General features: G+C 28.6%; 3 protein-coding genes across 4 annotated transcripts in view; 1 reads left to right on the forward strand and 2 right to left on the reverse strand.

Moving 5' to 3' along the window:
* Positions 1–285: 285 nt before the first annotated feature.
* Positions 286–3,714, reverse strand: LOC122509654 (calumenin-B). Its single transcript, XM_043623861.1, has 3 exons — positions 3,291–3,714; positions 1,783–2,350; positions 286–743 (listed from the first exon to the last, which is right to left on the reverse strand). Exons 1-3 carry the CDS (start codon positions 3,387–3,389, stop codon positions 439–441), a joined length of 972 nt encoding a protein of 323 aa, XP_043479796.1. The 5' UTR covers positions 3,390–3,714; the 3' UTR covers positions 286–438.
* Positions 3,715–11,099: 7,385 nt separating this feature from the next.
* On the forward strand, positions 11,100–13,996 carry LOC122509617 (tetraspanin-2A). Its single transcript, XM_043623813.1, has 5 exons — positions 11,100–11,473; positions 12,098–12,295; positions 12,756–12,932; positions 13,104–13,289; positions 13,647–13,996. The coding sequence occupies exons 1-5, from the start codon at positions 11,378–11,380 to the stop codon at positions 13,722–13,724; spliced, it is 735 nt and encodes a 244-aa protein (XP_043479748.1). The 5' UTR covers positions 11,100–11,377; the 3' UTR covers positions 13,725–13,996.
* Positions 13,997–19,133: 5,137 nt separating this feature from the next.
* LOC122509576 overlaps positions 19,134–22,310 on the reverse strand; it is a 61,371-nt gene continuing 58,194 nt past the window's right edge. For both annotated transcript variants that reach the window (XM_043623744.1, XM_043623745.1), the window contains exons 7-10: positions 22,087–22,240; positions 21,176–21,719; positions 20,384–20,937; positions 19,134–20,123 (exon numbers count right to left, since the gene is read on the reverse strand). In XM_043623744.1, coding sequence (XP_043479679.1) covers positions 19,502–20,123; positions 20,384–20,937; positions 21,176–21,719; positions 22,087–22,240 — 1,874 coding nt within the window. In that variant the 3' untranslated portion in view covers positions 19,134–19,501. The remainder of the gene's footprint in view (positions 20,124–20,383; positions 20,938–21,175; positions 21,720–22,086; positions 22,241–22,310) is intronic.

Below are 22,310 nucleotides of genomic sequence, written 5' to 3' on the forward strand. Positions count from 1 at the left end.
AAAAAAGAAAATTTAGAAATTAAGTAATTTTAGAATTGAAAAGCATTAAAAATTTTCAATAAAAATAATTAAAAACGATCGAAATTTTGAGAATTATTTTTATTTTATTATAAATTATTTATTAAAATAAGCAATGTTTATTAAGATTTATTTTTACATTATGTTAGTGGCACATTAGAGACGAAATAATTGATTCTAAAAATCACAAATGTATGAATTTCGTCTATTAAAATGAGTTTTTTTAATAGATTACATATAAGGTACAAAAAAAAAAATTGCACAAGATGAAGTAATAAAAAAATTTATAAATGTAAAAAAAAAGAGGATTTCTAATGTAGAAATATTTTTAAAGCTTAAATTAGAGATTTTTTGTTCGAGAAGAAAATCTTATATTTAAAATTCAGATCACTGAATAATAATGAAATGTTTATTTAAATTCTAAAATTCGTCATGTCTTCCTAAAGCTTCACCAAAATCTGTCGCTTGCGATCCAACGAAAACATCGTATTTGGCAACAATTTCGGCTTTCGTTAATTTTTTATCATCATCACTGTCAGCTTCGTAAATTAAATGACGAGCTTCAGCTTCCGCATGATCAAAGTCTTCGGGAATTATCCAATTTTTCACTTCCTCGAAATCGAGAAAACCGTCGTTATTTTTGTCTCGATAGACGGTAAAATGTTCCTTTTCATTTTTCACCCATTCTGGCTCTTCTTCTTCATCTCCTTTTTGGTACATATCGCCTGTAAAAAAAATTTTTTAATAAAATTATGAGCTCAAGTAATTTTAATTTATTCAAATGAAGACAAATTTTAATCGATTTTTTTTTAAACTAGAAAGCTGATGGTTAATTTGCATCATTTTTATAGCAAAATTTCAAAAATTAATTTATTTATAAAAATTTTTTTTTTTTTAGAAAATTTTAAATATCTTTAGGAAAAAAATTCCTATAATTTCTATTTGTTAATTACGATTTTTAACTACCTAGATTATTTAAAAATTTTGTTGGAAAAATTTGCATAGTTTCTATTTTTTATTATAATTTTTTAACGAAATCTCAAGTATTTTTTTTTAATGTTAATTATTTAATTCTTTTGATAAATATTGTTAATTTTAAAAATAAATGAATTTTGCCAAGAATTTTATCAAAATTTTTAAAAATAATTGAAACTTTGCAAAGAATTTTATTTAATTTTTGAAAATAATTGAATTTCTTCAAAAAATGTTATTATTTTTGAAAATAATTGAATTTCTTAGAAGAATGTTATTATTTTTGAAAATAATTGGATTTTTGGCGAAAAATTTTGCTATTTATAAAAAATAATTGAATTCTTTTGATAAATATTGTTATTTATGAAAACAATTGTGAGCAATTCCTGTAAAATTGTATTAAAAATAATTGAAATCCTGCGATGAATTTTTATTATTTATGAAAATAATTAAATGTTTGAATACAATTTTCAAAAATTTTTGTTTTAAATAATTGAATTCTTTTTGGGAAATTTTTTTAAAATAGTAAATATTGAAAATAATTAAAATTAGAAAAATGCATTTTATTTTTGAAAATAATTGAAATTAGGACAAAATTTTTTTTTGACATTTATGAAAATAATTGAACTTTGGAGAAGAATTTTGTTATTTATAAAGATAATTGGGATTTTTACGAGAATTTTTTTTCAAATTTTGAACATAGTTGAATATTATAAGAATTTTTTTTTTTTTTTTGAAAATAATTGAATTTCTGAAATTATTTCTGTAATTTCAGAAAATTCAGTGTCTTACCAATATATTCAGTGAGTGAAATTTTGCCATCGCTGTCTTTATCAATGTCATTCATTGTTTCCTCAACGACAATGTCCCTCATGTGAATGTGTTCCTCGGGATGAAGGAAGGCGGCGAATTCCTCACGCGTTAGCGCATCGTCGCCATCCTGATCGGCTGCACTCCACCTTCTACGATCACGTTTCAACATGACTAAATAGGAATTATTATCACTGTCGCCACCATCGCCCGTTGAATCATTCTCATCCAAAAATCCATAAATTGCATCCTTATATTCTCCCCATGGTATTTTCTCCTTTCCCTCGGGATTATGCGATTTCCATTGGCGATCAATGTCATCGTAAATATATCGCTTCTGCGTGAATTGAATCCAATCTTTAAGCTCCTCTTGACTGACAAATCCATCTTGATCCTTGTCAATTTTATCGACAATTATCTCCAATCGCCGTGTACTTTCCTCTGGACTCAATTTATCGAATGTCTTCGCTTCCTCTTCACCCAGGAATGCATCGTGATCGTAAGCTGGATTGTGCTCGGAATTTATAAAATGCTCCTGTTCGCTGAGATCCTAAAAAATTTAAATTTATTGATTTTTATGAATTTTTCGATTAATTAATTTAAAATAGTATTAAAAATAATTGAAATTCTTCGATGAGTGTTATTATTTATGAAAATAAATTCCCAAACATAACCTATAATTTTTTTTAAATTTTAGATCCTTTCACAGGAAAGTGTGTAAATAATATAATTATTATTCAGAAATAAGTAAAAAATTCGATCCTTGGAAGGAATAAAATAACATATTTATATTTATTATGTCAAATAACAAAAAGGAAAAATACTGACGTTTCGATAACTTGGTTTGTCAATATCATCAGGCTAAGCCTCTAAATAAATAAAAAAAAAAGTAATAAAACTTGAGATAAAGTTATTTATTTAAATAAAAATAATAAAACTAAATACAATTATAACTGACAAAATAAAATGAAATTATTCTTTTAATCGATTATCGGAAGAATGATAAATGAAACACTATTTCATTAGTTGTGCAACGTTTCGGTGTCTTGGTTTGACATCATCATCAGGACACTAGCCATTTAAAAGAAAATAAATAATTTGTTACATTTGTAGTGCGTCTCGAATAAAATAAAATCGTCCCAAAAATTAAAACGAATAAGTTAAGACAGAACACTGACATTTCGTCAAATTATAACATAATAATGTAATATAGTATAAAATAATATAATAAAATATAATTTAATGTTATAATATAATATATTATAATGTGTTGTATTATATTATAATAATAAATTAATTTATCTGACAATTCAAAATTTTTTGAGGTTACATTTTGACAGAATGAAAAGAAACAGACCTATTCTTCAATATTCTCCCTTTTTTGCATTTCCCCCCCTCTTTTTTGACATAAAATTCAACCAGTAAGAATTAAATTAAGTAAGAAAAATAAAAATATTAAAATAATTATTGTAGTAAAAAATATACAAAACCTTATCAATAATCCTCTGCTTTGTCTCATCATCAGGTCTCGGTACAGCGTCCGCAATCACAATAACGAGTAAAATATTAATTAAAATTAATCGTTTCATTTCACCGAAAAAATGAAATTGTAAATTAAAAAACAAAACTTGATTTTATTTAAAAAAATCAAAAAAAAAAAAAATTGTAAAATACTTTCCCGGTCACTTGTCAATACAATAATTGTGTTCGGTCGGTAAAATGTTTTTTTTTTTAGTAAACAAAACAAATAAACAGATTCTTTTTTCTATTTATAATTAAAATTATCTATATTATGTGAATGTGTTAATTAGATAAAGTCATGTGTATTGTTTCTAAGCATTCGAAGGCACTTCTGTAAGTTCCACATCATCCGAAGCAGTACGAAGTGACTCTTTTTTCTTACACCCCCAATTCTCCCCCTTCTCCCTCCAACCCAACCAATTCATCGGCCACGTGGGGATTTAAAAGCTTTTCTCGGTTGTGCGTTGAACGCCTCTTGACTGTTCTACGCCTATTTATAAAAAAAAAAAAAAATTACACGTTGCCTTGGTTGCCTTATACTCTCTAGGAAGTTCTCGTACATTTTTCTAAATATAAATTTTATTCGATCATGGTGTACATATATATGTTGGATAAAAGCAGTAGTAGTATAGATAACCATAAAAGACGAACATAGAATGAAAATTAAATTCGTTTTTTCATGGAATAAGGATGAATTAAATTTTTTTATTCTTCCGTATGAAAATAATTTAAAATTTAATATTTCTCTTGAAACACAAAATTATGCGACTAAATATAAAAAAAAAATAATTTTAGACATTTACAAAAAAGACATTGTCTTCTTTTACATAAAAATAATTTTGTTATGGTTATATTTTAAAATTATGGTTTAAGGTTATGTTATTATTTTTTACGTTAATTGTCGTAATTTTTTATATTTTAATTAAACAAAATTAAAATTGTTCTAAATAAAGTGGAATAATTATTGTAATAAAAGAAACAAAATGCAAGAGTTGATTTTCTGGGACAACATATTTTTTCTTAATTATAATAAAATAAAATTGTAAAAGAACTCTACGATATTACAATCACACATACCTATACACAGTTTTTTTTTTATTATTATTATTAACCTGACTTGGATTGATTGATATATTTTCATCTATTGTTTTATATATTTGACCATCAATAATGATAAATTCTATACATATATTATTATTATTAATCTTATTTATTTTTTGCTCTGGAACCCTGAAAATCTAATTTTCATTTTATAATGTTTTATAATATTTATTAACAAGAGCAAATAAATAATGTTTAAAATCAAGTTTTTCTGACATACAATGTCTATATTGCAATAATTATATTGCATTTTTTTTTAATTTATTATTTATTTCCTTTATTTCTTTCATGCAGGCAGAGATGGGTAACGTTTGAAAACTCCAAATTTACAAAGTAAGGCTGTGTTTACATGCTTGCGTTTTGCGTTGAGTGCAAGAGAGATAGCAGACTCTAAAGGGGCTTCTACAATACTTTCAAGATATTATTTCAATGTGACGTCACTAGTCAAAAAGGTTAGGTCGCTTTGTCACCTTTGTCAAGAAGAGCAGGCCCGTACCCGAAACAACATTAACTTGTCAAGAGATTTCCAATAAAAATTGATTTTTGTGATAATTAAATAGAAATTGGTTCTAATCAACTTAGTCATCTGACAGATCATTTTTTATGCTTGAATTTAAATCATTGCAAGTCACTGTTAAAAAGAATTAAAATATAAGGCAAATACAATACATCTCTCAATTATTGCGGTTTATTATATTTCACATATTTATAAATTTACATTGAAAAAGGTAATGAACTTTAATTAAAAGAAAGAGGCTTCAGATACTAATGTATTGTGAAACTTAAAGAGAGTGGTGTCTAGGTTAATGAATCAAGATCACACCACTGTCTAAATCTGCATGGTTGCAGAAATTAAATTGGTGACAACCGATGAGTGCAATAAACTATAAGGATATTTCAACACTGGAATGTCGAATAATAAAAACGATTGACACAGAGGAATTTCTTAATAATTACCATTACTGAAAATTGATAATGAAGTTTTAAAGTGAAGAATAATAAAAACTATATAAGTGACAAATAATATTGAGAAGAGTGAATTTAAGATAAATAACAGTGAAATACGATAAATCGATAAATGAAAAATGATATATTGAAGAAAACGAATTATAAGAATAATATATAATAAACAAAAAGAATTGAATTATTTAAAAAAAAAATTTTATAAAATTCTTAACAAACTTTTAATTATTTTTAAAAAATAATAAAAATTTCACAGGAATTTAATTATTTAAAAATTATTACATTCTCATCACATAAGAAAGTATTAGTTTTGTTTTTTTATACATTTCTTCGCAATCATTGAATTATTTTCATAAATAATAAAATTTTTACGGGGTTTCAATTATTTTCGTAAATATAATAAAATTCTTTTTAGGAATTCAATTATTTTCATAAATAATAAAGCTCATTGCAGAGGAATTTCAATTATTTTAATTATTTTAATCGAATTCCTTGAAAAAATGTAATTATTCTTAAAAATTTTATTAAAATTCGTCAAAAGAATATTCAGTTATTTAAAAATTAATAGATAACATTCTTTATGAGAATTCAATTTTAAGAAACATGCAATTATTCAATAAATTGTTATTTTTGCATTTAAATAATTTAATTCTACTAGAATTTTCTCATAAACATTGATTTAAAAATGGATTTTAGTTAAAATTTTAGATTATAATTGAATATTAATCTCATTACTCTATACAAATTAATTAATACTCTGCAAATTAAAAGCCTTAGAGCGTAAATTTTTAGAAATAATTGAATTTTGAAATGGTTTAAGATTAAAGTCTTTGAAAATTTGAATTTTTCATATTTTTAACTAACAATTCTGTGGAATTAATTTTTTTCGAGAAACTTTAATTGCGGATTTTTTTTTGAAATTATTTAAAGTTTTTATTTTCTAATATATATTTGAATTGAAGAATTTACGAATAATTGAAATTTTCTAAAATTAAAATGTAAACAAATGAATTTGAAAATTCTTAAAGAACTTTTTCAAAAATTATTAAAAATAATAGATTTATAAAAGATGTTTTAGTTAAAAAAACGAAAAAAAAATTCAATTTTGTAAAAGTTACAAATTATTGCAGAAATTCAATTATTTTCAATATTCTTCGTAAAAATTAAATATTGTTCATCGCAGAATTTAAATTATTTTCAATATTCTTCGTAAAAATTAAATATTGTTCATCGCAGAATTTAAATTATTTTTAATACAATTTTAATCGAATTTCTTGAAAAATGTAATTATTCTTAAAAATTTTATTAAAATTCGTTGATAGAATTCAATTATTTGAAAATTTGTTGATAACGCTTCTTTATGGGAATTGAATTTTAAGAAACATTCAATTATTCAATAAATTATTTATTTGCATATTATTTGTATTTAATAAATTGAATTCTAGTAGAATTTTCTAATAAAAATTTGATTTTCATTTCATAAAAATGAATTTCAGTTGAAAATTTTAGATAATAATTGAATATTAAAAGCAATATATAGCTTGAATTTTGAAAAATAATTGAATTTTGAAATTAATCTGTTTGAAAAGTTGAATTGAATTTTTTTAATATTATTTAAAGTTTTTATTTTCTAATATTTATTTAATTGAAGAATTTACGAATAATTGAAATTTCATAAAAATTGAAGATTGTAAAGAAATGGATTTGAAAATTGTCAAAGAACTTTTTCGAAAATTATGAAAAATAATCGATTTAAAGAAGAATTTTAGTTATTTTTTACTTTGTCAGTAATTGGTCCGTAAATGGTCCGTAATTTTTCATTTTTTGGTCCGTAATTTTTAAAGTCCGTATTTTTAAATACTTTCACTGGTTCGAGCCCTGTTAATGTAGGTCGAGCATAACCTAGAAATTTCGACCATTGAACACTATAACTTACTTCCGACTTTCATAAAAAAGCTTAATTCTTTCTGTGAAATTTACCAAAATTTCATATAAAAATACAAGCATAGAAAGAGAGTATCCAATAACTGATACATATAATAGGATGAGAAGTAGCTTTTCCTTTTCAATTTCTTCGATCCGTGGTGCAGTGTAAAATATTGTAGGATTAGTTATATATTTTGTAAGAAAACCTCTCTCTGTAGCCCTTTGGATTATTCTTTTAAAAACTTCGCTGTAAGGTGAATAATTTCTTATGTTCCAAGCAGAGGCATAAAATGTGACAGCTTCCGGCAATATTTTTAAATTTACTTTTTCTGTTTGGATCAAAAATCCATTAACAATTGATTCAGTCTTAGTAAAAATACAAGTTACATTTTCGTAATCGGCCAAGTATGTCAAACAATCCATTTTTGACTCTCTACCAGGTAGCGCTATGGACCTTTCTGCCAATTGTCGAATGTACCACAAAGAACTTTCCAACAATGAATTTTTCAAAACAGAACTCATCATTGGCGTCAAAGACGATTCGGCCAGTTCTACAAGAGATGAAATCTCCGGTTCAGGTCGCAAAGTGATGTCCAAAATTGTTGAAAAGAAAAAACCTGCGTAGACGATACACGCTGTTAGTAGTGATCCAAAAAATATTCTCTCCGATGCACTTGTCGCTTCTATCGGTGCAGACATTCCCATTATGATTTGACTAATTTTCAAAGTTTGCCAGGAGGTTTTTCTGAATCGTAGTATAAAAGCCATGAATCGTACGAAGCAAATGATGAAAATAGTCGCCAGGAGCATGCCGATGAATTCTTGTGATACAACTATGACTTTAGTGAGTCTCATATGTTTTGGAACAACCGCTTTAACATCATTTAAGCTAATAATATGTGAACTTGCAGTTCGCTCATTATTCACATTAAAATTCATCACTTGGTTCAACACCATTTCAGCTTTTGTTTTCTCTAACAATTTGTAAAATGATGTGGCATTTGTATCAGTAGGAAACGATATGATTTTTGAATTAAAATTCATCACTTGCTGAAAAATACCTAACAATATGGAAGTTATTTTATAAAACTTATGCGAATAATAATGTTCATTTGCAAATAAAAATGTGAGATTGTAGCCCTTCAGATCATGTAATTTATTTGGAAACCATTGGCTTTTAGATGACACTGGCAGAAAGGAGAATTCATTACTAAAAGGATTAAACTGCTTTAGAATTGTTATTTCCTTTGGAATTGTTTTCATCATTTTTTGCTGCTGTGAAAAGTAAATTAAGAATGTGGCATCCAAATAACCATTTGACCATAAATTGTCAAGGTTAACTTTACGTGTGACCAACATCAAGTCATAGGACGCTACAACTAAGCATCTTGGCAATGGTGAACCTCCTGATAAAATTCGTAGGCGAATTAAAAATTTCAATGTTTGGCGAGAGTCTGTATGTTGTAAAATAAATAGTGTCGTTCTTCTGGGTCGTCTAAATGATTGAAATAAGTAATTTTTACTTAGATCTGAATTCAAGTTACCGTAACTCATGGTCAAGGATGGAATAATTTTATTTACTGTTTTCTCAAGCGAGGGAAATGTTTGATCTGTACTGTCCAGTTGATCATGATGAAGAAACATTACCTGGTGTACTTTTGATTCTTCCTTTAGATACTTAATCAATCCGTCATAGTTGCTTGAAGAAGTCTTCAAGGTTTCTTCAAATAATATTTTTTCTTTGGTTTTAATGGCCTCTTGTTTATACAAATAGCCAGTAGTAATTTCTTCAAATAAAAAGAAACCCACAAGGTAGATACAGTAACTTGTAAACTTCATTCTGCAGGAACAGCTTATTTGCACAATTGCGATGAAAATTATCTAACACAATGCAAGCAATGCCATAGATTTTATTCTTTGAAACTTTTTCTGACTAAAAGCTTTTAGCATTAGTGGATTTTTAAAGCTGGCAATAAATTTTATTGTTCTTTTTACCATATATACAGGGCTTAATGGTATTTGCTAGAATCATAATTAGTATGGTTTAGTATTTGTAAAAATGTAATATAATGTTAGAAAATGATTTTCTCCTATAATAGGCATTTAAGACGACCTTCGACAATAAATTTTAAATACACGATTCACTGGCAAAAGTAACCTTCGACAAAAAGAAAAACATACTATTTAAATAAATACCTCCGATTGATTTTTAAAAATTTGTTCACTAAACTTTATTCATCGTTTTAATTCTTAAAAATACTCGCAGCTAAATAACTATAACCATAAGCATGAAATTTTGATAGCATTTTAGTTGACCCCTCAAATCCACAAATTAACTTTAAAAAAATATGTAAAATATTCAATTAATACCCCTCAAATTAATGATATCAAAACAAATATAAGTTTCTTTCAGTTTTTACAAAATAAAATCTTTTCAAAATTATCAGACATTTTCGATATGAAATGAAAATATTTCTTCATATTTTATAATAATTAAAGATTACCGATTTTTAACAAAGTTCTTTAAGAATTTCCAAATCCATTTTAATTTTATGAAATTTCGATTATTTGAAAATTCTTCAATTAAATACAGTAATTATTAGAAAATAAAAATTTGAAATAATTTTGAAAAAAAAAATTCAATTAAACTTTTTCAAAAAAAATAATAATTCTACAGAATTGTTAATTAAAAGTATGAAAAATTCAAATTTTCAAAGATTCACTATAATTACTAAACCAATTACAAAAAAAATTTTATTATTTAGAAAAATGAATGAATTATTGCGAACATATAAGTGTAAAAATATTTAAATAATTGAATTCCTAGGGTTATTATTTTCGTTTGCGTAGAATTTTATTAAAGCAGGTATATTAAAATTTGAAAATCATTGGAATTGGGGTAAATTTTTGAAAATAATTGAATTTCGGAGAAGAATTTTATTATTTATAATGAAAATTGAAATTATGACCAGAATTTAAAAAAAAATTTTAACATAAGTGCATTTTTACGAAGAATTTTATTTTTTTGAAAATAATTATTGATTTTTGCAATCATTTGTAACTTTTGAAAATGTCCATTTTTTTTACATTTTTTTTTTTATTAAAATTCTTATATAGATCCATATTATTTTTAATAAATAATTAAATATATATATATATTAAAAAATGAAACTGATTTTAGAAGAATTTGAATTTTAAAATTTTTCAAAAATCCAAATTCTTTAAAATTTCTAATTAAATTAATTCAAATCTGAAATTTTCTAAAATTTCAAATTAAAACCTTTTGAAGTCTATCTATTTATGAAAATTGTAAACACATCTCTTTCAAAATTCAATTAATTTTCAAATATTTAAAGAAATATAATTATTATTTATTATAAGAAATAATTTTATAATTAATTATCTTAATCTAATTCGATTATAAATTTCGAAATTATTGGTATTTTAAAAACCAAAAATTTTGGAAAATGACATTTTCTCAACTTTTTTGTTTGAAAACTTTTGTTTAACTATTAAATTATTATATAACTATATTGTAGAGTATTTAAAAATACATTGATTGACCCAAGATTCAATCACTTTTATACCATATTTATAAAAAGTTATTCATATATTTTCTTATTATTATTATCTCTATGTGGAAGTAAAGTGTTTATGAAATGAGCACCAAAATTATAAAAAAAATATACAACTTGGCAGCGGTTTTTATATTTTAGTAATGTAGCTGCCACTGACTTGGGATATTTTAGATGCACGTAGATTATTAATAATAGTATAGTATAGTAATAATAATAATACTAACAACAAAAAAAGAAGTCGTGATTCATTTTCTGATGTATATGACAATAGTGACTCGTTTTACTATATCTAGGGCGTGCTTATCCGTTTATCAGATGTTTGCAGAAGATAAAGAATGCCGTGACCGTTTAGTGGTACCTGTCGCACCTAAGATGATCGTTTCATGCAAACAATTCAGAGGCTCTTTTCCAATTTAAAAATTATTTCTTGTTATTAAAATTTCGATTTTTCTTCTTTTTTCCCTTTGGTTTTGAAAAAGTGATAAAAAATGGTAGTGAAATCCGCAACAAGTGGACCGAATTTGATCGAGAAACAAATTGGGTGTCTCAAGTATACGATTTTCTGCTTTAATATCGTCATATTTGTGAGTAATACTCTTGGAATTTATCTCTCGTGCATGAATGACAAAATTATCAAACAATATTTGTTTCATTATTAAAGATGTTCAACTCATTTACATAAAATTAACTCTTTAGAAATATTACTACAAGAGGGTTAAATAATTATTTTATAAAAATTTTGCTGAAAAATCATTTTTTTTTTAAATTGTATATACAGAAAATTATAAAGTTATAACCTGTACTGTAAAAAACAATTCTCATTTTTCACTGAAATGAATGAAAACCGTTTAAACGAATGAAACCGTTTAAATGAAAACTATATCATTAAATTTTATTCTAAAAATTGACTTTTTTGTCACTTTCTTCAGTAGTTTCCTCGAAAGTATGAAATTGATGCTAAAATTTTGGATCAATTTTTGATTTGATCCACATTTTTGATGTCAATTCGTTGAAATTTGTTTATACAATTAAGTTAACACTGAAATTGACTTTATCTAGTTTCAAGCTTATGAATAGGCTGCTTTAAAATCATTTCGATTTTAAATTGTAAACGCGTTATTATTTTTTTCTGTTTTAAATATAAATTGTAAGAAAAAATTTCCTTTTTTAAATAAATTAAATTTATTTTTAAAAAATTTTTATTTTAGTTGCTAGGATGCAGCATGTTCGGTTTATCAATTTGGTTACGAGCAGACTCGGGATTTCAGGATTTCGTTGATTATTTAGATATCGATGAATTTTACATTGGAGTGTATCTACTAATTTTTACGTCAGTAATAATTATGATAATCGCATTCATTGGATGTGGAGCAGCTTTAATGGAATATATAACTGCTCTTTACGCGGTATGGTATATATTTTATGAATTAAAAAATTATCGATATTTTCAATTTTATTATAAAAAATTATATAATTGCACTGTGAAAAGAAGCATCTTAAAATCATTAAAATTTTAAGTCATTAAGCATCTTAAAATAATTAAGATTTTAAGTCATTATAAGCATCTTAAAATCATTGAGATTTTAAGTCATCAAGCATCTTAAAATCATTCAGATTTTAAGACTTATAAGAATTAAAATCACTAAGATTTAAGTTATTAAGCATCTTAAAATTATTAAGATTTTAAGTCATTAAACATCTTAACCACTTTTGAATCGTTCAAATTTTAAATATCTTATTTTTTCTACCTTCCGCATCTTAAGGACCAAATGCATTATATCTTAAGATGCTAAATTTATCATAAATTTAATCAATTTATAAAGGAGTAAATTGATTTATGTTACAAGTGAAATTTTTACTTTTCAGTACACTGGACTTCAAGTTTTGTGTTTTATATTTGGCCTGGCAGGAGCTGCAGTTCTTTTAGATTATTCGACATACGATAGCGATATTCAACCGCTAATTCGAAGATCAATGACGTCTTTGATTTCAAATTCTCAACATGAGGACGCTTCTCGAATGCTCAGGATAGTACAAGAACAGGTAAATATTAATTTTTGTTTTAATATTTTTTCACATGGACATTTGAAGCTTGCTTTCACAGCTTTTCTAAGGAAAAAGTTCGTTTTTTGTCTCAATTTGATAGCCTTAGAAATTATTTATTTTTATTTTATCCTTAGAAAAAACTCTGTATTTAACAATTTTTGTCCTTAGATTGGATGCTGTGGTGCAGACGGTCCCATGGATTATCTCACTTTACTTAAACCACTGCCCACTGAATGTCGAGATTCTGTTACCGGAAATGCTTATTTTCATGGATGTGTCGATGAGTTAAGTTGGTTCCTCGAGGGAAGGTCTGCATGGTTAGCGGGTTTAGCACTATCTCTCTGTATGTTTCATGTAAGTTGATTTTCTATCCATTTCATAATAATTATTTTATTTTAATATCTTATTAATATTTCATGTTCTAATATTTTAATAATAAGACAAAAACGAAGACATTCAAACAAAGATTCTTTAATGTTATGTCCTATTATTAAATCCACTCGGACGTTACAGACTTTGTTATAATTAATATTTTAATACTTTCAATGTAATATTTACCATTTTAATTCATTAGATACTAAATCAATCAAAATCAATTATTAGCATTCACATTACAATGAATTTGGTAAAATTATATCAAACACTTATTTTAAATTCTTTTGGTTTTCAAAATTCTTCTTTTGAAATTAAATGCAGATCTTTTCTTCACAGGTGGTTCTTGGAGTTCTGTCTCTAATTTTAGTTCAAGCAATTCAAAAGGAAGAAGAAAGTGCAACATTTAAGCGTTGACTAACATCTAGCTTTTAGTACATTAGACTTTTATATTTTAATATATATTGTAAAAGAAATTTTTTACTTGCGATGAAAGATTATTTTTCTGAAAATAATTTTATAGGTATATTTATTGTTTAAGTATGTTTATATTTTATATGTTTAAATTTTATAAGTATGTTTATATTTATAAATCTTCTAAATATTAGATAAGACTCTGTTAATGATTAAACGTTAAATGATCCGCTGGAAAGTATATAACCACACATAAAATTCTGACCCCCATTAAATTATCATGATGATGCTCATCATGCTAATTTAATGGGGGTCAGAATTTTATGTGTGGTTACACTTACCGGTGGTTCAAATATTTGAGAACGATGATAAATTTGTTTACTAGAAAGTTGAGAGTGAAATGTTTGATGCTACAATTTTAAAAATTAAAAAACTTTTTCCCTTAAAAGAAGGTCAGGTTCTAAGTTATTTTCACTTATTCCCCAGTCTATTTAGATCCATATTGATAAAACTAAATTCTCCATTTTCCGATGGCATTAAAATATTGTTTAGGAGAAGGAAAATAAATTCAATATTGATTTTGAAAAGCGTTTCCTGGACGATAATCAGAATGAAAAATACACAACAGAACGAAAATGTATGCAATTAAAGTTTATCTACGCTCCAAGTAGAAAAAAAATACGAAGTACAACAGAGGACATTTGACAACAATTGCAAAACGACAAGACATAAATTCTTCCTCTATCAAAAAGCAATAGGAACAAACAGAAATGTTATCATTTTTAGTAAAGTTTATTTGTCTATCATCGTTAAGTTCGGGAAATGTTATGGATCATGCAGATCCAAGTGGAAAAGTGTTTAGAAACATTCGTCAATTGAACAGTTTTACCAGATACTTTATACAGAGATCATCCAAACATCAAGCAATGATTCTCACTGACAGTGAAGATGAAAATGAATCGCTCAAAATTAATAACTTTGTTCAAAAGATTAATTTTTGTGTGCCAACGATTATGGCGACAGTTAATCGAGCAGAGAATCTAAGCGAAAATTATAGACAGATCGGAGGAAATCCTAGAGAGACGACGATATTTGTTATCATAACTTTTTCGAGCAACGCAAATTTGATTGTAAATTTACAAAAGACGATAAGTATACTAATCGACATTTCTCAACAATACACAAAACCGAAATGTATGATTGTTCACTTCTCCAAAATGGGACAAACGACTGATTACAAGATGCTTCTGAAAACATTGTGGAAATGGCAATTTTTAGATGTTAGTGTTCTTCAATTAAGAACTGAAGACTTGAACAGTGTTCGCAATGGTCGACTTAAACAACAATCGTTCGCAATTAGCAAACGATTTGAAAATCAATCACTTCATCAATTTAATCCGTTTAGTCAAAACTATACAACACGAAACAGTTGGGTCTCGTCGTCATGGTTTCCGGACAAAGGAGAAAATCTATATAATCAAAAATTGTATGCTCTTGACAAGACAAGATCTTTTCGGTTTTATAAATTCCACAAAATGATGTCCGTTTGTCTAAATTACTCTATACGATTTGATGAAAATAGATACTTAACCGCATACAATTTGGCTAAGGGAAAATTTCAGTTCCTTCAACATGCTATACAATATTTTCACTTACCATCAGCAACGAAATTACATCGTAGCCGTGTCATACATTTAGAATCATTGCATGTAATTGTTCCAAAAATACAAGTTACCTCAGTGACGAATGTGCTAAGTTACAAATTATTTCTCACAATAATCGCAAATGTTTTGCTTGTTCTAGCCCTGCGTGTCCTTTTCCAGCTTTTAAAGTTCGATAAAGATTGTTGGCAAACCCTCCAAATTGGTGGCATCATTTTGGGAATGGGACTTGAGAGAACTCCCAAAAGTGCAAAAGAAAAATTTGCTTTGTGCTACTTGCTGCTGGTGTGTATGATCTATTCCGGATTTTTGCATTTATTTTTAACTGAATTCGAATTACAACAACCAACGTTTAGGGAAATTAATTCCCTTGAAGAATTGGCTGAAAGTAATATAACCCTACGCACTTCTGTTCCAACATTATTGACAAAAAATGACAACAAAACGGATTATATTAAAAAATTACAAAACAGAATCCAACGGCATAATTCACTCAATCCGAAAACTTGTCTTCGTGAATTAATAATTCACAAAAATGTCTCCTGCTCTTTTACGGCCAATATAATTAGGATTGAAATTAATTATAATCAGAAAAAATTCCAGAAAAAAGTAGAATTCAGTATTCTGAATGAAACTCTATCCTATAGGGGAACGGTCTTTGTTGCAGAACCCGGTTTTCCTGTGATGGATAATTTCAACAGGAAACTCCTACAGTTTATTGAAGTTGGATTAATGTCGAAATGGACAATCTATGCATCCAAGTTGGAAGCAATTTTAAGTGACATGCTAGACAACGAGAGTCAATCTACAGCATTTCTTCTACGGATTTTAGTACTTCTGATTTTTGGTTACATACTAGCTTTGATAACTTTCTTTGGGGAAATTATATGGAACTTTTTTACTTGCAAGAGAAAATTGTACGATCTTCAAAAAAGAAGGAAGCAAAAGTTTGTAATTTTTTTGCTAGGCAGATCAAAAGCAGTCAAGAGATTAAAATACAGAAAATTAAAATATTCGAAAGCTTTGACGAGTAGGGTACCCAAACGAGAATACAAACGAAGATTCATCCTGGCATCTCAGAAGAGTGTAAAGAAAACATTTTTGGTTTCTCAATGCTGCAGCAGATTTAAAATTCTTAAAATTAGTGCAAAAACAATCGCGGTATTTGCTACACAATTGGATTTATATGCCTTTGATGCTAAGGATCCAAAGTTTTCGCAGCGAATTTTTAGGTGAATTTTTCTTTTAGTTCTTAACACTATCGAAGTATTGTTTCCATTTTTAAAGCCAAGAAAAATTTTTTGTAATAAAACGTTGAAATTTTTAAGCTTATATCGATAATTTAAAAACCCTCGACAGATAATTTTCATTCTAGGCGAAAAATATTCTAATTTCATGAGCGAATACAAATATCTGTAAAAAAGATTTTAGTGGCAAGACTTTTGGGTTGAACTTTATCGAGGCTCACCGTGTAAATATAAATTATACCTTTCTTCAAAATCCGGACCTTAAAAATCAATTCAATATATTTTTTAATGTTTCTTTATTTACAAAAATGATAATATACAGAATAATGTAAAACTAGCTTGTTTATAAAATATTTTCTGTGATTTATATATATGTACAATAAAATTTCGTTCTTATAACCAATATATCTACATATTCTACTTTTTTCCAATAAACATATTTTATGACCTATAAGAAATAAGTACTTTTCCCAATAAGCTATGGGATCTTAAAATTACATCATATATAAAATGCTAAGTAAGTACACTGGCATCATCACTAACTCAAATTGGTCGAAAATTTTCCTTATCAGCAAGTAAGCACCTTCATTTAAACAATAAAGAAACTTAAATTGCAATTAGAAAAGAAAAATGTATTTCCTCATTAAACATACTATACCCTTTAATATAAACATTTTAATTTATTTGAATTTTTGACTTTTTTTCAGTATAAAAAACATTTAACAATTTTTTCTAAATATCCTAAAATTGAAAAGATTTTTGTAAAGATTTTTTGTAAAATTGCAGTGAAAAATTGTTTCTTACAAAATGACAAATGAGGCTCTGGATCTTAAAAGGGCACTTTTACCATTTAAAATCAATGCTGAAAGTGCCCTTTTAAGATCCGGAGCCTCAAATATCTAAAAGTTATAGATTAATTTATCGATTTCTAGTCCTAATCTTACTGTCGTTTAATATTAAAATTACTTATATTATATTATTCTTAAAAAAATAATTATACAACATAAACTTAAAACTATATTGCATATTGAAAAATATCCACTTTAAATGAAAATGTCATAATGTAATATCTCATAAAGAGCGTAGAAATGAAAAATTCACAAAATAAATTATTATTAGTCGTTACTATGAATCGTGAACTTATTTATATTTTAGTATATTTATCGAATTTCATGTTATTGTTAAAAAAAATTCATATCTGTTAAAAATAAAAAATGTGACGACGCTCTCCCAAGAAAGGTACGAATTTTAGGTTAGTGTTACATTCATCTTGCGATTAAAGGTTTATTTTTAATTATTCGAATTTAAAACCAATTTTCATTGAATATTTTAGATACAATGTGAAGACTTGAAAATTAATAATTGATTCTCTATCTGTATTTTTACTCAAAAAGTCAAAAACTTCAAATTTTTTGCTTCGGGTATACCTTTCTTCAGAGCGTGAGACAAATATTTTTATATAATATTAAATGTCAATAGTCAAATAGTAGAGAAAATAATACCTTCTCATATGATGAAAATGTAAAATTTCATTTCTATTTTAAAATTATTAATTTTCTTCAAAGGAATGTTGTATTTGAATCAAAATAAATATCTAGTTTTTCAGTCAAAAAAAAAAAAAATTTTATATGAAATTTACCTCGAGTAGGAAGATGAATATAATTAAAATTAAATCCTTTCTATAAATATTAAAAAAAAAATACTTAAACGCTACGGTTCAAAATATATTTGTAAAAAAAATTAAAATATAATTTTATTCACTATAATTGTTCGCAAATTGTCTGTACAATAAATTTGCTCAAAGTAATTAATTTTCCGCGATATATTTGCTATTAAAGTCAAAAAGGGAAATTAATATTCTTCAGTGAATAGAAAATCGTTTAAAATACGACTTCTTTTTCGAAAAAAAATTTTCAGTTTAAAATTGAAAATTCGAGCAATTTTATTGTAAATATTAATATTTGGACTCTTTTATTTTTGTGAGTATATTTATATAACAAACCAATATGGCCGACATGCACTAAGAGAACTAACACAAGCGCTAACTGAGCCTAGAATAATGAAGGGACATTAATAATTATTTAGTTTTTCTAAATATTAGTGCTACTTGCGAATTTAAGGATCAAAATATTATAGGTTATGTTTTTGACAAATTTTACCTTGATTGAAGAATTGAAGATTCTTTTTTTAATATTTGTAAAGTTGAAAACGATTTTTAAAATTTGAGATGTAATAGAGACGAAAATATCGTATAGAGATAATAATGGTAAACAGACGTTCCTAACCTTAAAAACATATATTTTAGCATATTTTCAAGTTCCCGTGAAGCGTTAATTTCACTGCAATTATTTTACAGAATGCGTTTCAATTAAATATATGTAGATAGAAAGTGTTTAAAATCCATTAAATTTGCAAAACATTGAAAAGAAAATGCAAAATTTTTTTCTCCCATATAAGAATCGCATTGCGTCGTCTGTTTGTTTTCCTTCCAGCTATCTGACGTCATACTCGAACTCGAAATATCTCGATGTTAGTTCATGACATATGAATAAAGGCTGACGCACAACTGTCGTGCGAACGTCGCTTAAACACAAAATAATTATCTCTCTCACAAGCGGTGAAAGCCTAAACCGAAGCGTAATAGCAAACGGAAGAATGAGTTAGAGAAGAATAGTTATATTGATAATGAGATAGAAAAGAATAGAGATATACTTTTGTCCATCTCTATCTCATGTATCATGTTCGCTTGCGAATTTAGAGATTAGGCCCAAAACAGAATAAAACAGTAACGTGAATGTATATAAGCATCAATCCCTACAAATATCCCTTCACTCCTCTAAAACCCAGTTAAATTAAAGTTCCATTCCTAGCTTTAACCAACAAACGGAAAACCCGGATATCCAACAGGCTGATAGTACCCCGGAAAAGCAGGAACAGTCGGTTGAAGAGCCACAGTGGATGTCACATATTTGGTGACTTCAGTAGGCACAACCTTAGTGGAATAGAGTGTCGTGTAAGCGGTTCTAGCACCGAATGTAAGTTTCAAGACTCTCGAGTCAGAAACAGTGGCGACAGTTTGAGTGACCACCGGAGCAGTGGTGACAGTGAATTGCTGCTGTTGCGGGAAGAGAGGAACCTGTGGTACCTGAGGTATTTGCGGAACTTGAGGAATCTGAGGAACTGGTGGCGAAAGAATTGGTGAGAGTGTAGTCGTTCCGAATTCATACGACGTTCTCGGTATTGTGCCAACTGGTTTCGATAGAGTGGAGAAGATGGTATTTCCATTGTTTACGAGAGGAATCACGTGCGATTCGTAGATTGTCTCCAGGACGATATACGGCCGGGAGGTTGTGATCACTTGGGGTTGTGCCTGACCGAAGAGTTTCAGGAGCGCCAGCTGTTGTGCTTGATCCGGAGTGAATTGCGATTCTGGAACAGGGGAAGATGTTGCTGCTGGTTCCTTGGCTGGTTTCGGTGCTGCTGCTGATTTCAAACTGGAAGAGGTATTTAAATTTTTGTAAAACTTCGTTTTTGGAAGAATAGGAACGATACACGAGTGTTCGTACTTAAATTAGAACCTTCTAGGCTGGTTCTTACGCGACGTGTCTTAATAATCAAATATGACGCTTCACGGACCTCACGCGACAAAACCATAAACATTAGGCTCAATTTTGTCGCGAAGGTCCTTGAAGCGTCAAATTTGGTTGGATGACAATATCGCAAAAGTGCCAAAAATTGAATAAACAATACTCACTTGAAGGGATCGAGGTCCGAGTCCAATTCAGTGCTTGGCGCCAGAATTCTCTTGGGAATATCGTCGTCGTCCCGTTCATCGTCACCAAAGTCCAACTCCAGATGAAGTTCACTACCAGCCTCGTCGAGTTTGGAGTTGAATTCATTGAGGGTCTTGCTGGGGATAAATTGGTAGATGTCCATGGGTGGTAGGGTCTTAGTGGCAGTGACGATCCGGGCAATATTGTAGGTCTGAACCAAAGTCAGTCTTGTCGTATTTCCACCGGCGACGACAGGCAGAAGATGAGTCTTCAGCAAAGTTTGGGTTGTGGAGAAGGTCTCGGTGATCGTCTCCAGTGGAGGGGTTGCTTGACCCGACTCTAGGGATATTGCCGGAAGTGTCGCAATCGATGAATCAAGGGGCAGTGTCGTCTCGTAAGCGGCGCCAGTGTTAGCTAAAATATTTTCCGTCAGGGGTTCGGTGGGTGATATCGATGTGCTGGGATCAGCGGTTGCAAATGATTTCTTGATCGTTGAGGTGACGGTGACGAAACGTGTGTTCTTTACACTGCCGACCTGGAAGAGAATTTTTATACAATACCCTTCTTTGGTATAACTCTTTGATGATAACTCTCCGCTGATGCTAACGATTGTTATTCGTTATCGTCAAAAATCGTCATTCTGGATTCTTTGGCGATAGAGTAGGGATAAGTTAGCATCAGCGGATGACGATTAGACAATCAAAATCTGCGCAGGAGTAGATTCGGACCCTACGCAAATGTTGATTCCGATTCGGGAAAAAAAAGGGAAATACCTGGAAAGAATACGGTGACTTAATAGTTGCAATCTCGAAGTAAATATCATTGAATTCGGCGGGAGTTGAAATCTCAACATTAAGCGTCTCGACGGGAATGATTGGTTCAGTGGCTGGTGATTCTTGGACGCTGATGCTGCTCACGTCCTCACTTTCACTTTCATCGAGTTCGTCATCATATCCAACGCCCTCTTGAATCTTCCTCTGAATAACCGGACCGGTTTGTTCATCAACGGTCGTTATTTGCGGAACGGACGTAATCTCCTGAAGTGGTGCATTGGAAGAGGAGACCGGTACCGTGGGCAGAGGTTTACTGTCATCCTCGGCTTGCTTACGAATAGTGATCCTTGGTTTTGGTGTTGTCTTATAAGACCATCGTCCTTGAGTTCTAGGCAGTTTTAATTTCGGCAGGGGATTTGAACTTAAATCAGACTTTGAGATTTTGTTCGGAAATTTGGGTGCGTTACTCGATTGTCCGTTTGGGCGGAAACCAACTCGTCTTTTGGTTGTTGGCTGTTCTGTGGTAGTTGTCTGCGGTCTGTTTCTGTAAAAATTATTTCAAACTCGTTGAGTATTAAAACCAATGCAGATTTTGCGAACGCGACGCATGGGTTAGAAAAGGATAGACATATCTTCGTGTCCTCTATTGCATATCTATCAAAATGTTGTTAGTTCGTGGCGTAAAGGCCACCGCACAACTACTTCGCGAACGATGTTCGCGAAGCTGTTGTGCGATGGCCTTTACTCAGTCACGAACTTAATTTTACTTCACAGCTTGTGAGAAAGATTCAAAGTAAAGGTCAACGCACAACTGCTTCGCGAACGTGAAGAATGAGATAGAAAAAGATATTTCTGTCCTTTCTTAATTCATGTTTTGCGTTCGTGAATGACGCTAATAGGATAAAACTTACTTGTAACTGGGCCGAGCGGTGGTTGGTCGATTCTTTCCAAGGGCACGCGCCTGTGGTAATGATTCATTACTCTCCACGTCGTCGGTGATTTTGTTGCGAAATTTGGGTCGGGATTGAAGATTGTTGGATTGTTTACGATTGGGACGAACTGACCCTGTGGTAGATGGATAGATATCGATTGAATCAAAAGAAATGCTATCAAGATGACATTAATATTTGTAATA

The sequence above is a fragment of the Leptopilina heterotoma genome, unplaced genomic scaffold, assembly GCF_015476425.1.
Source record: "Leptopilina heterotoma isolate Lh14 unplaced genomic scaffold, ASM1547642v1 Lhet_61, whole genome shotgun sequence".
Taxonomy (NCBI): domain Eukaryota; kingdom Metazoa; phylum Arthropoda; class Insecta; order Hymenoptera; family Figitidae; genus Leptopilina; species Leptopilina heterotoma.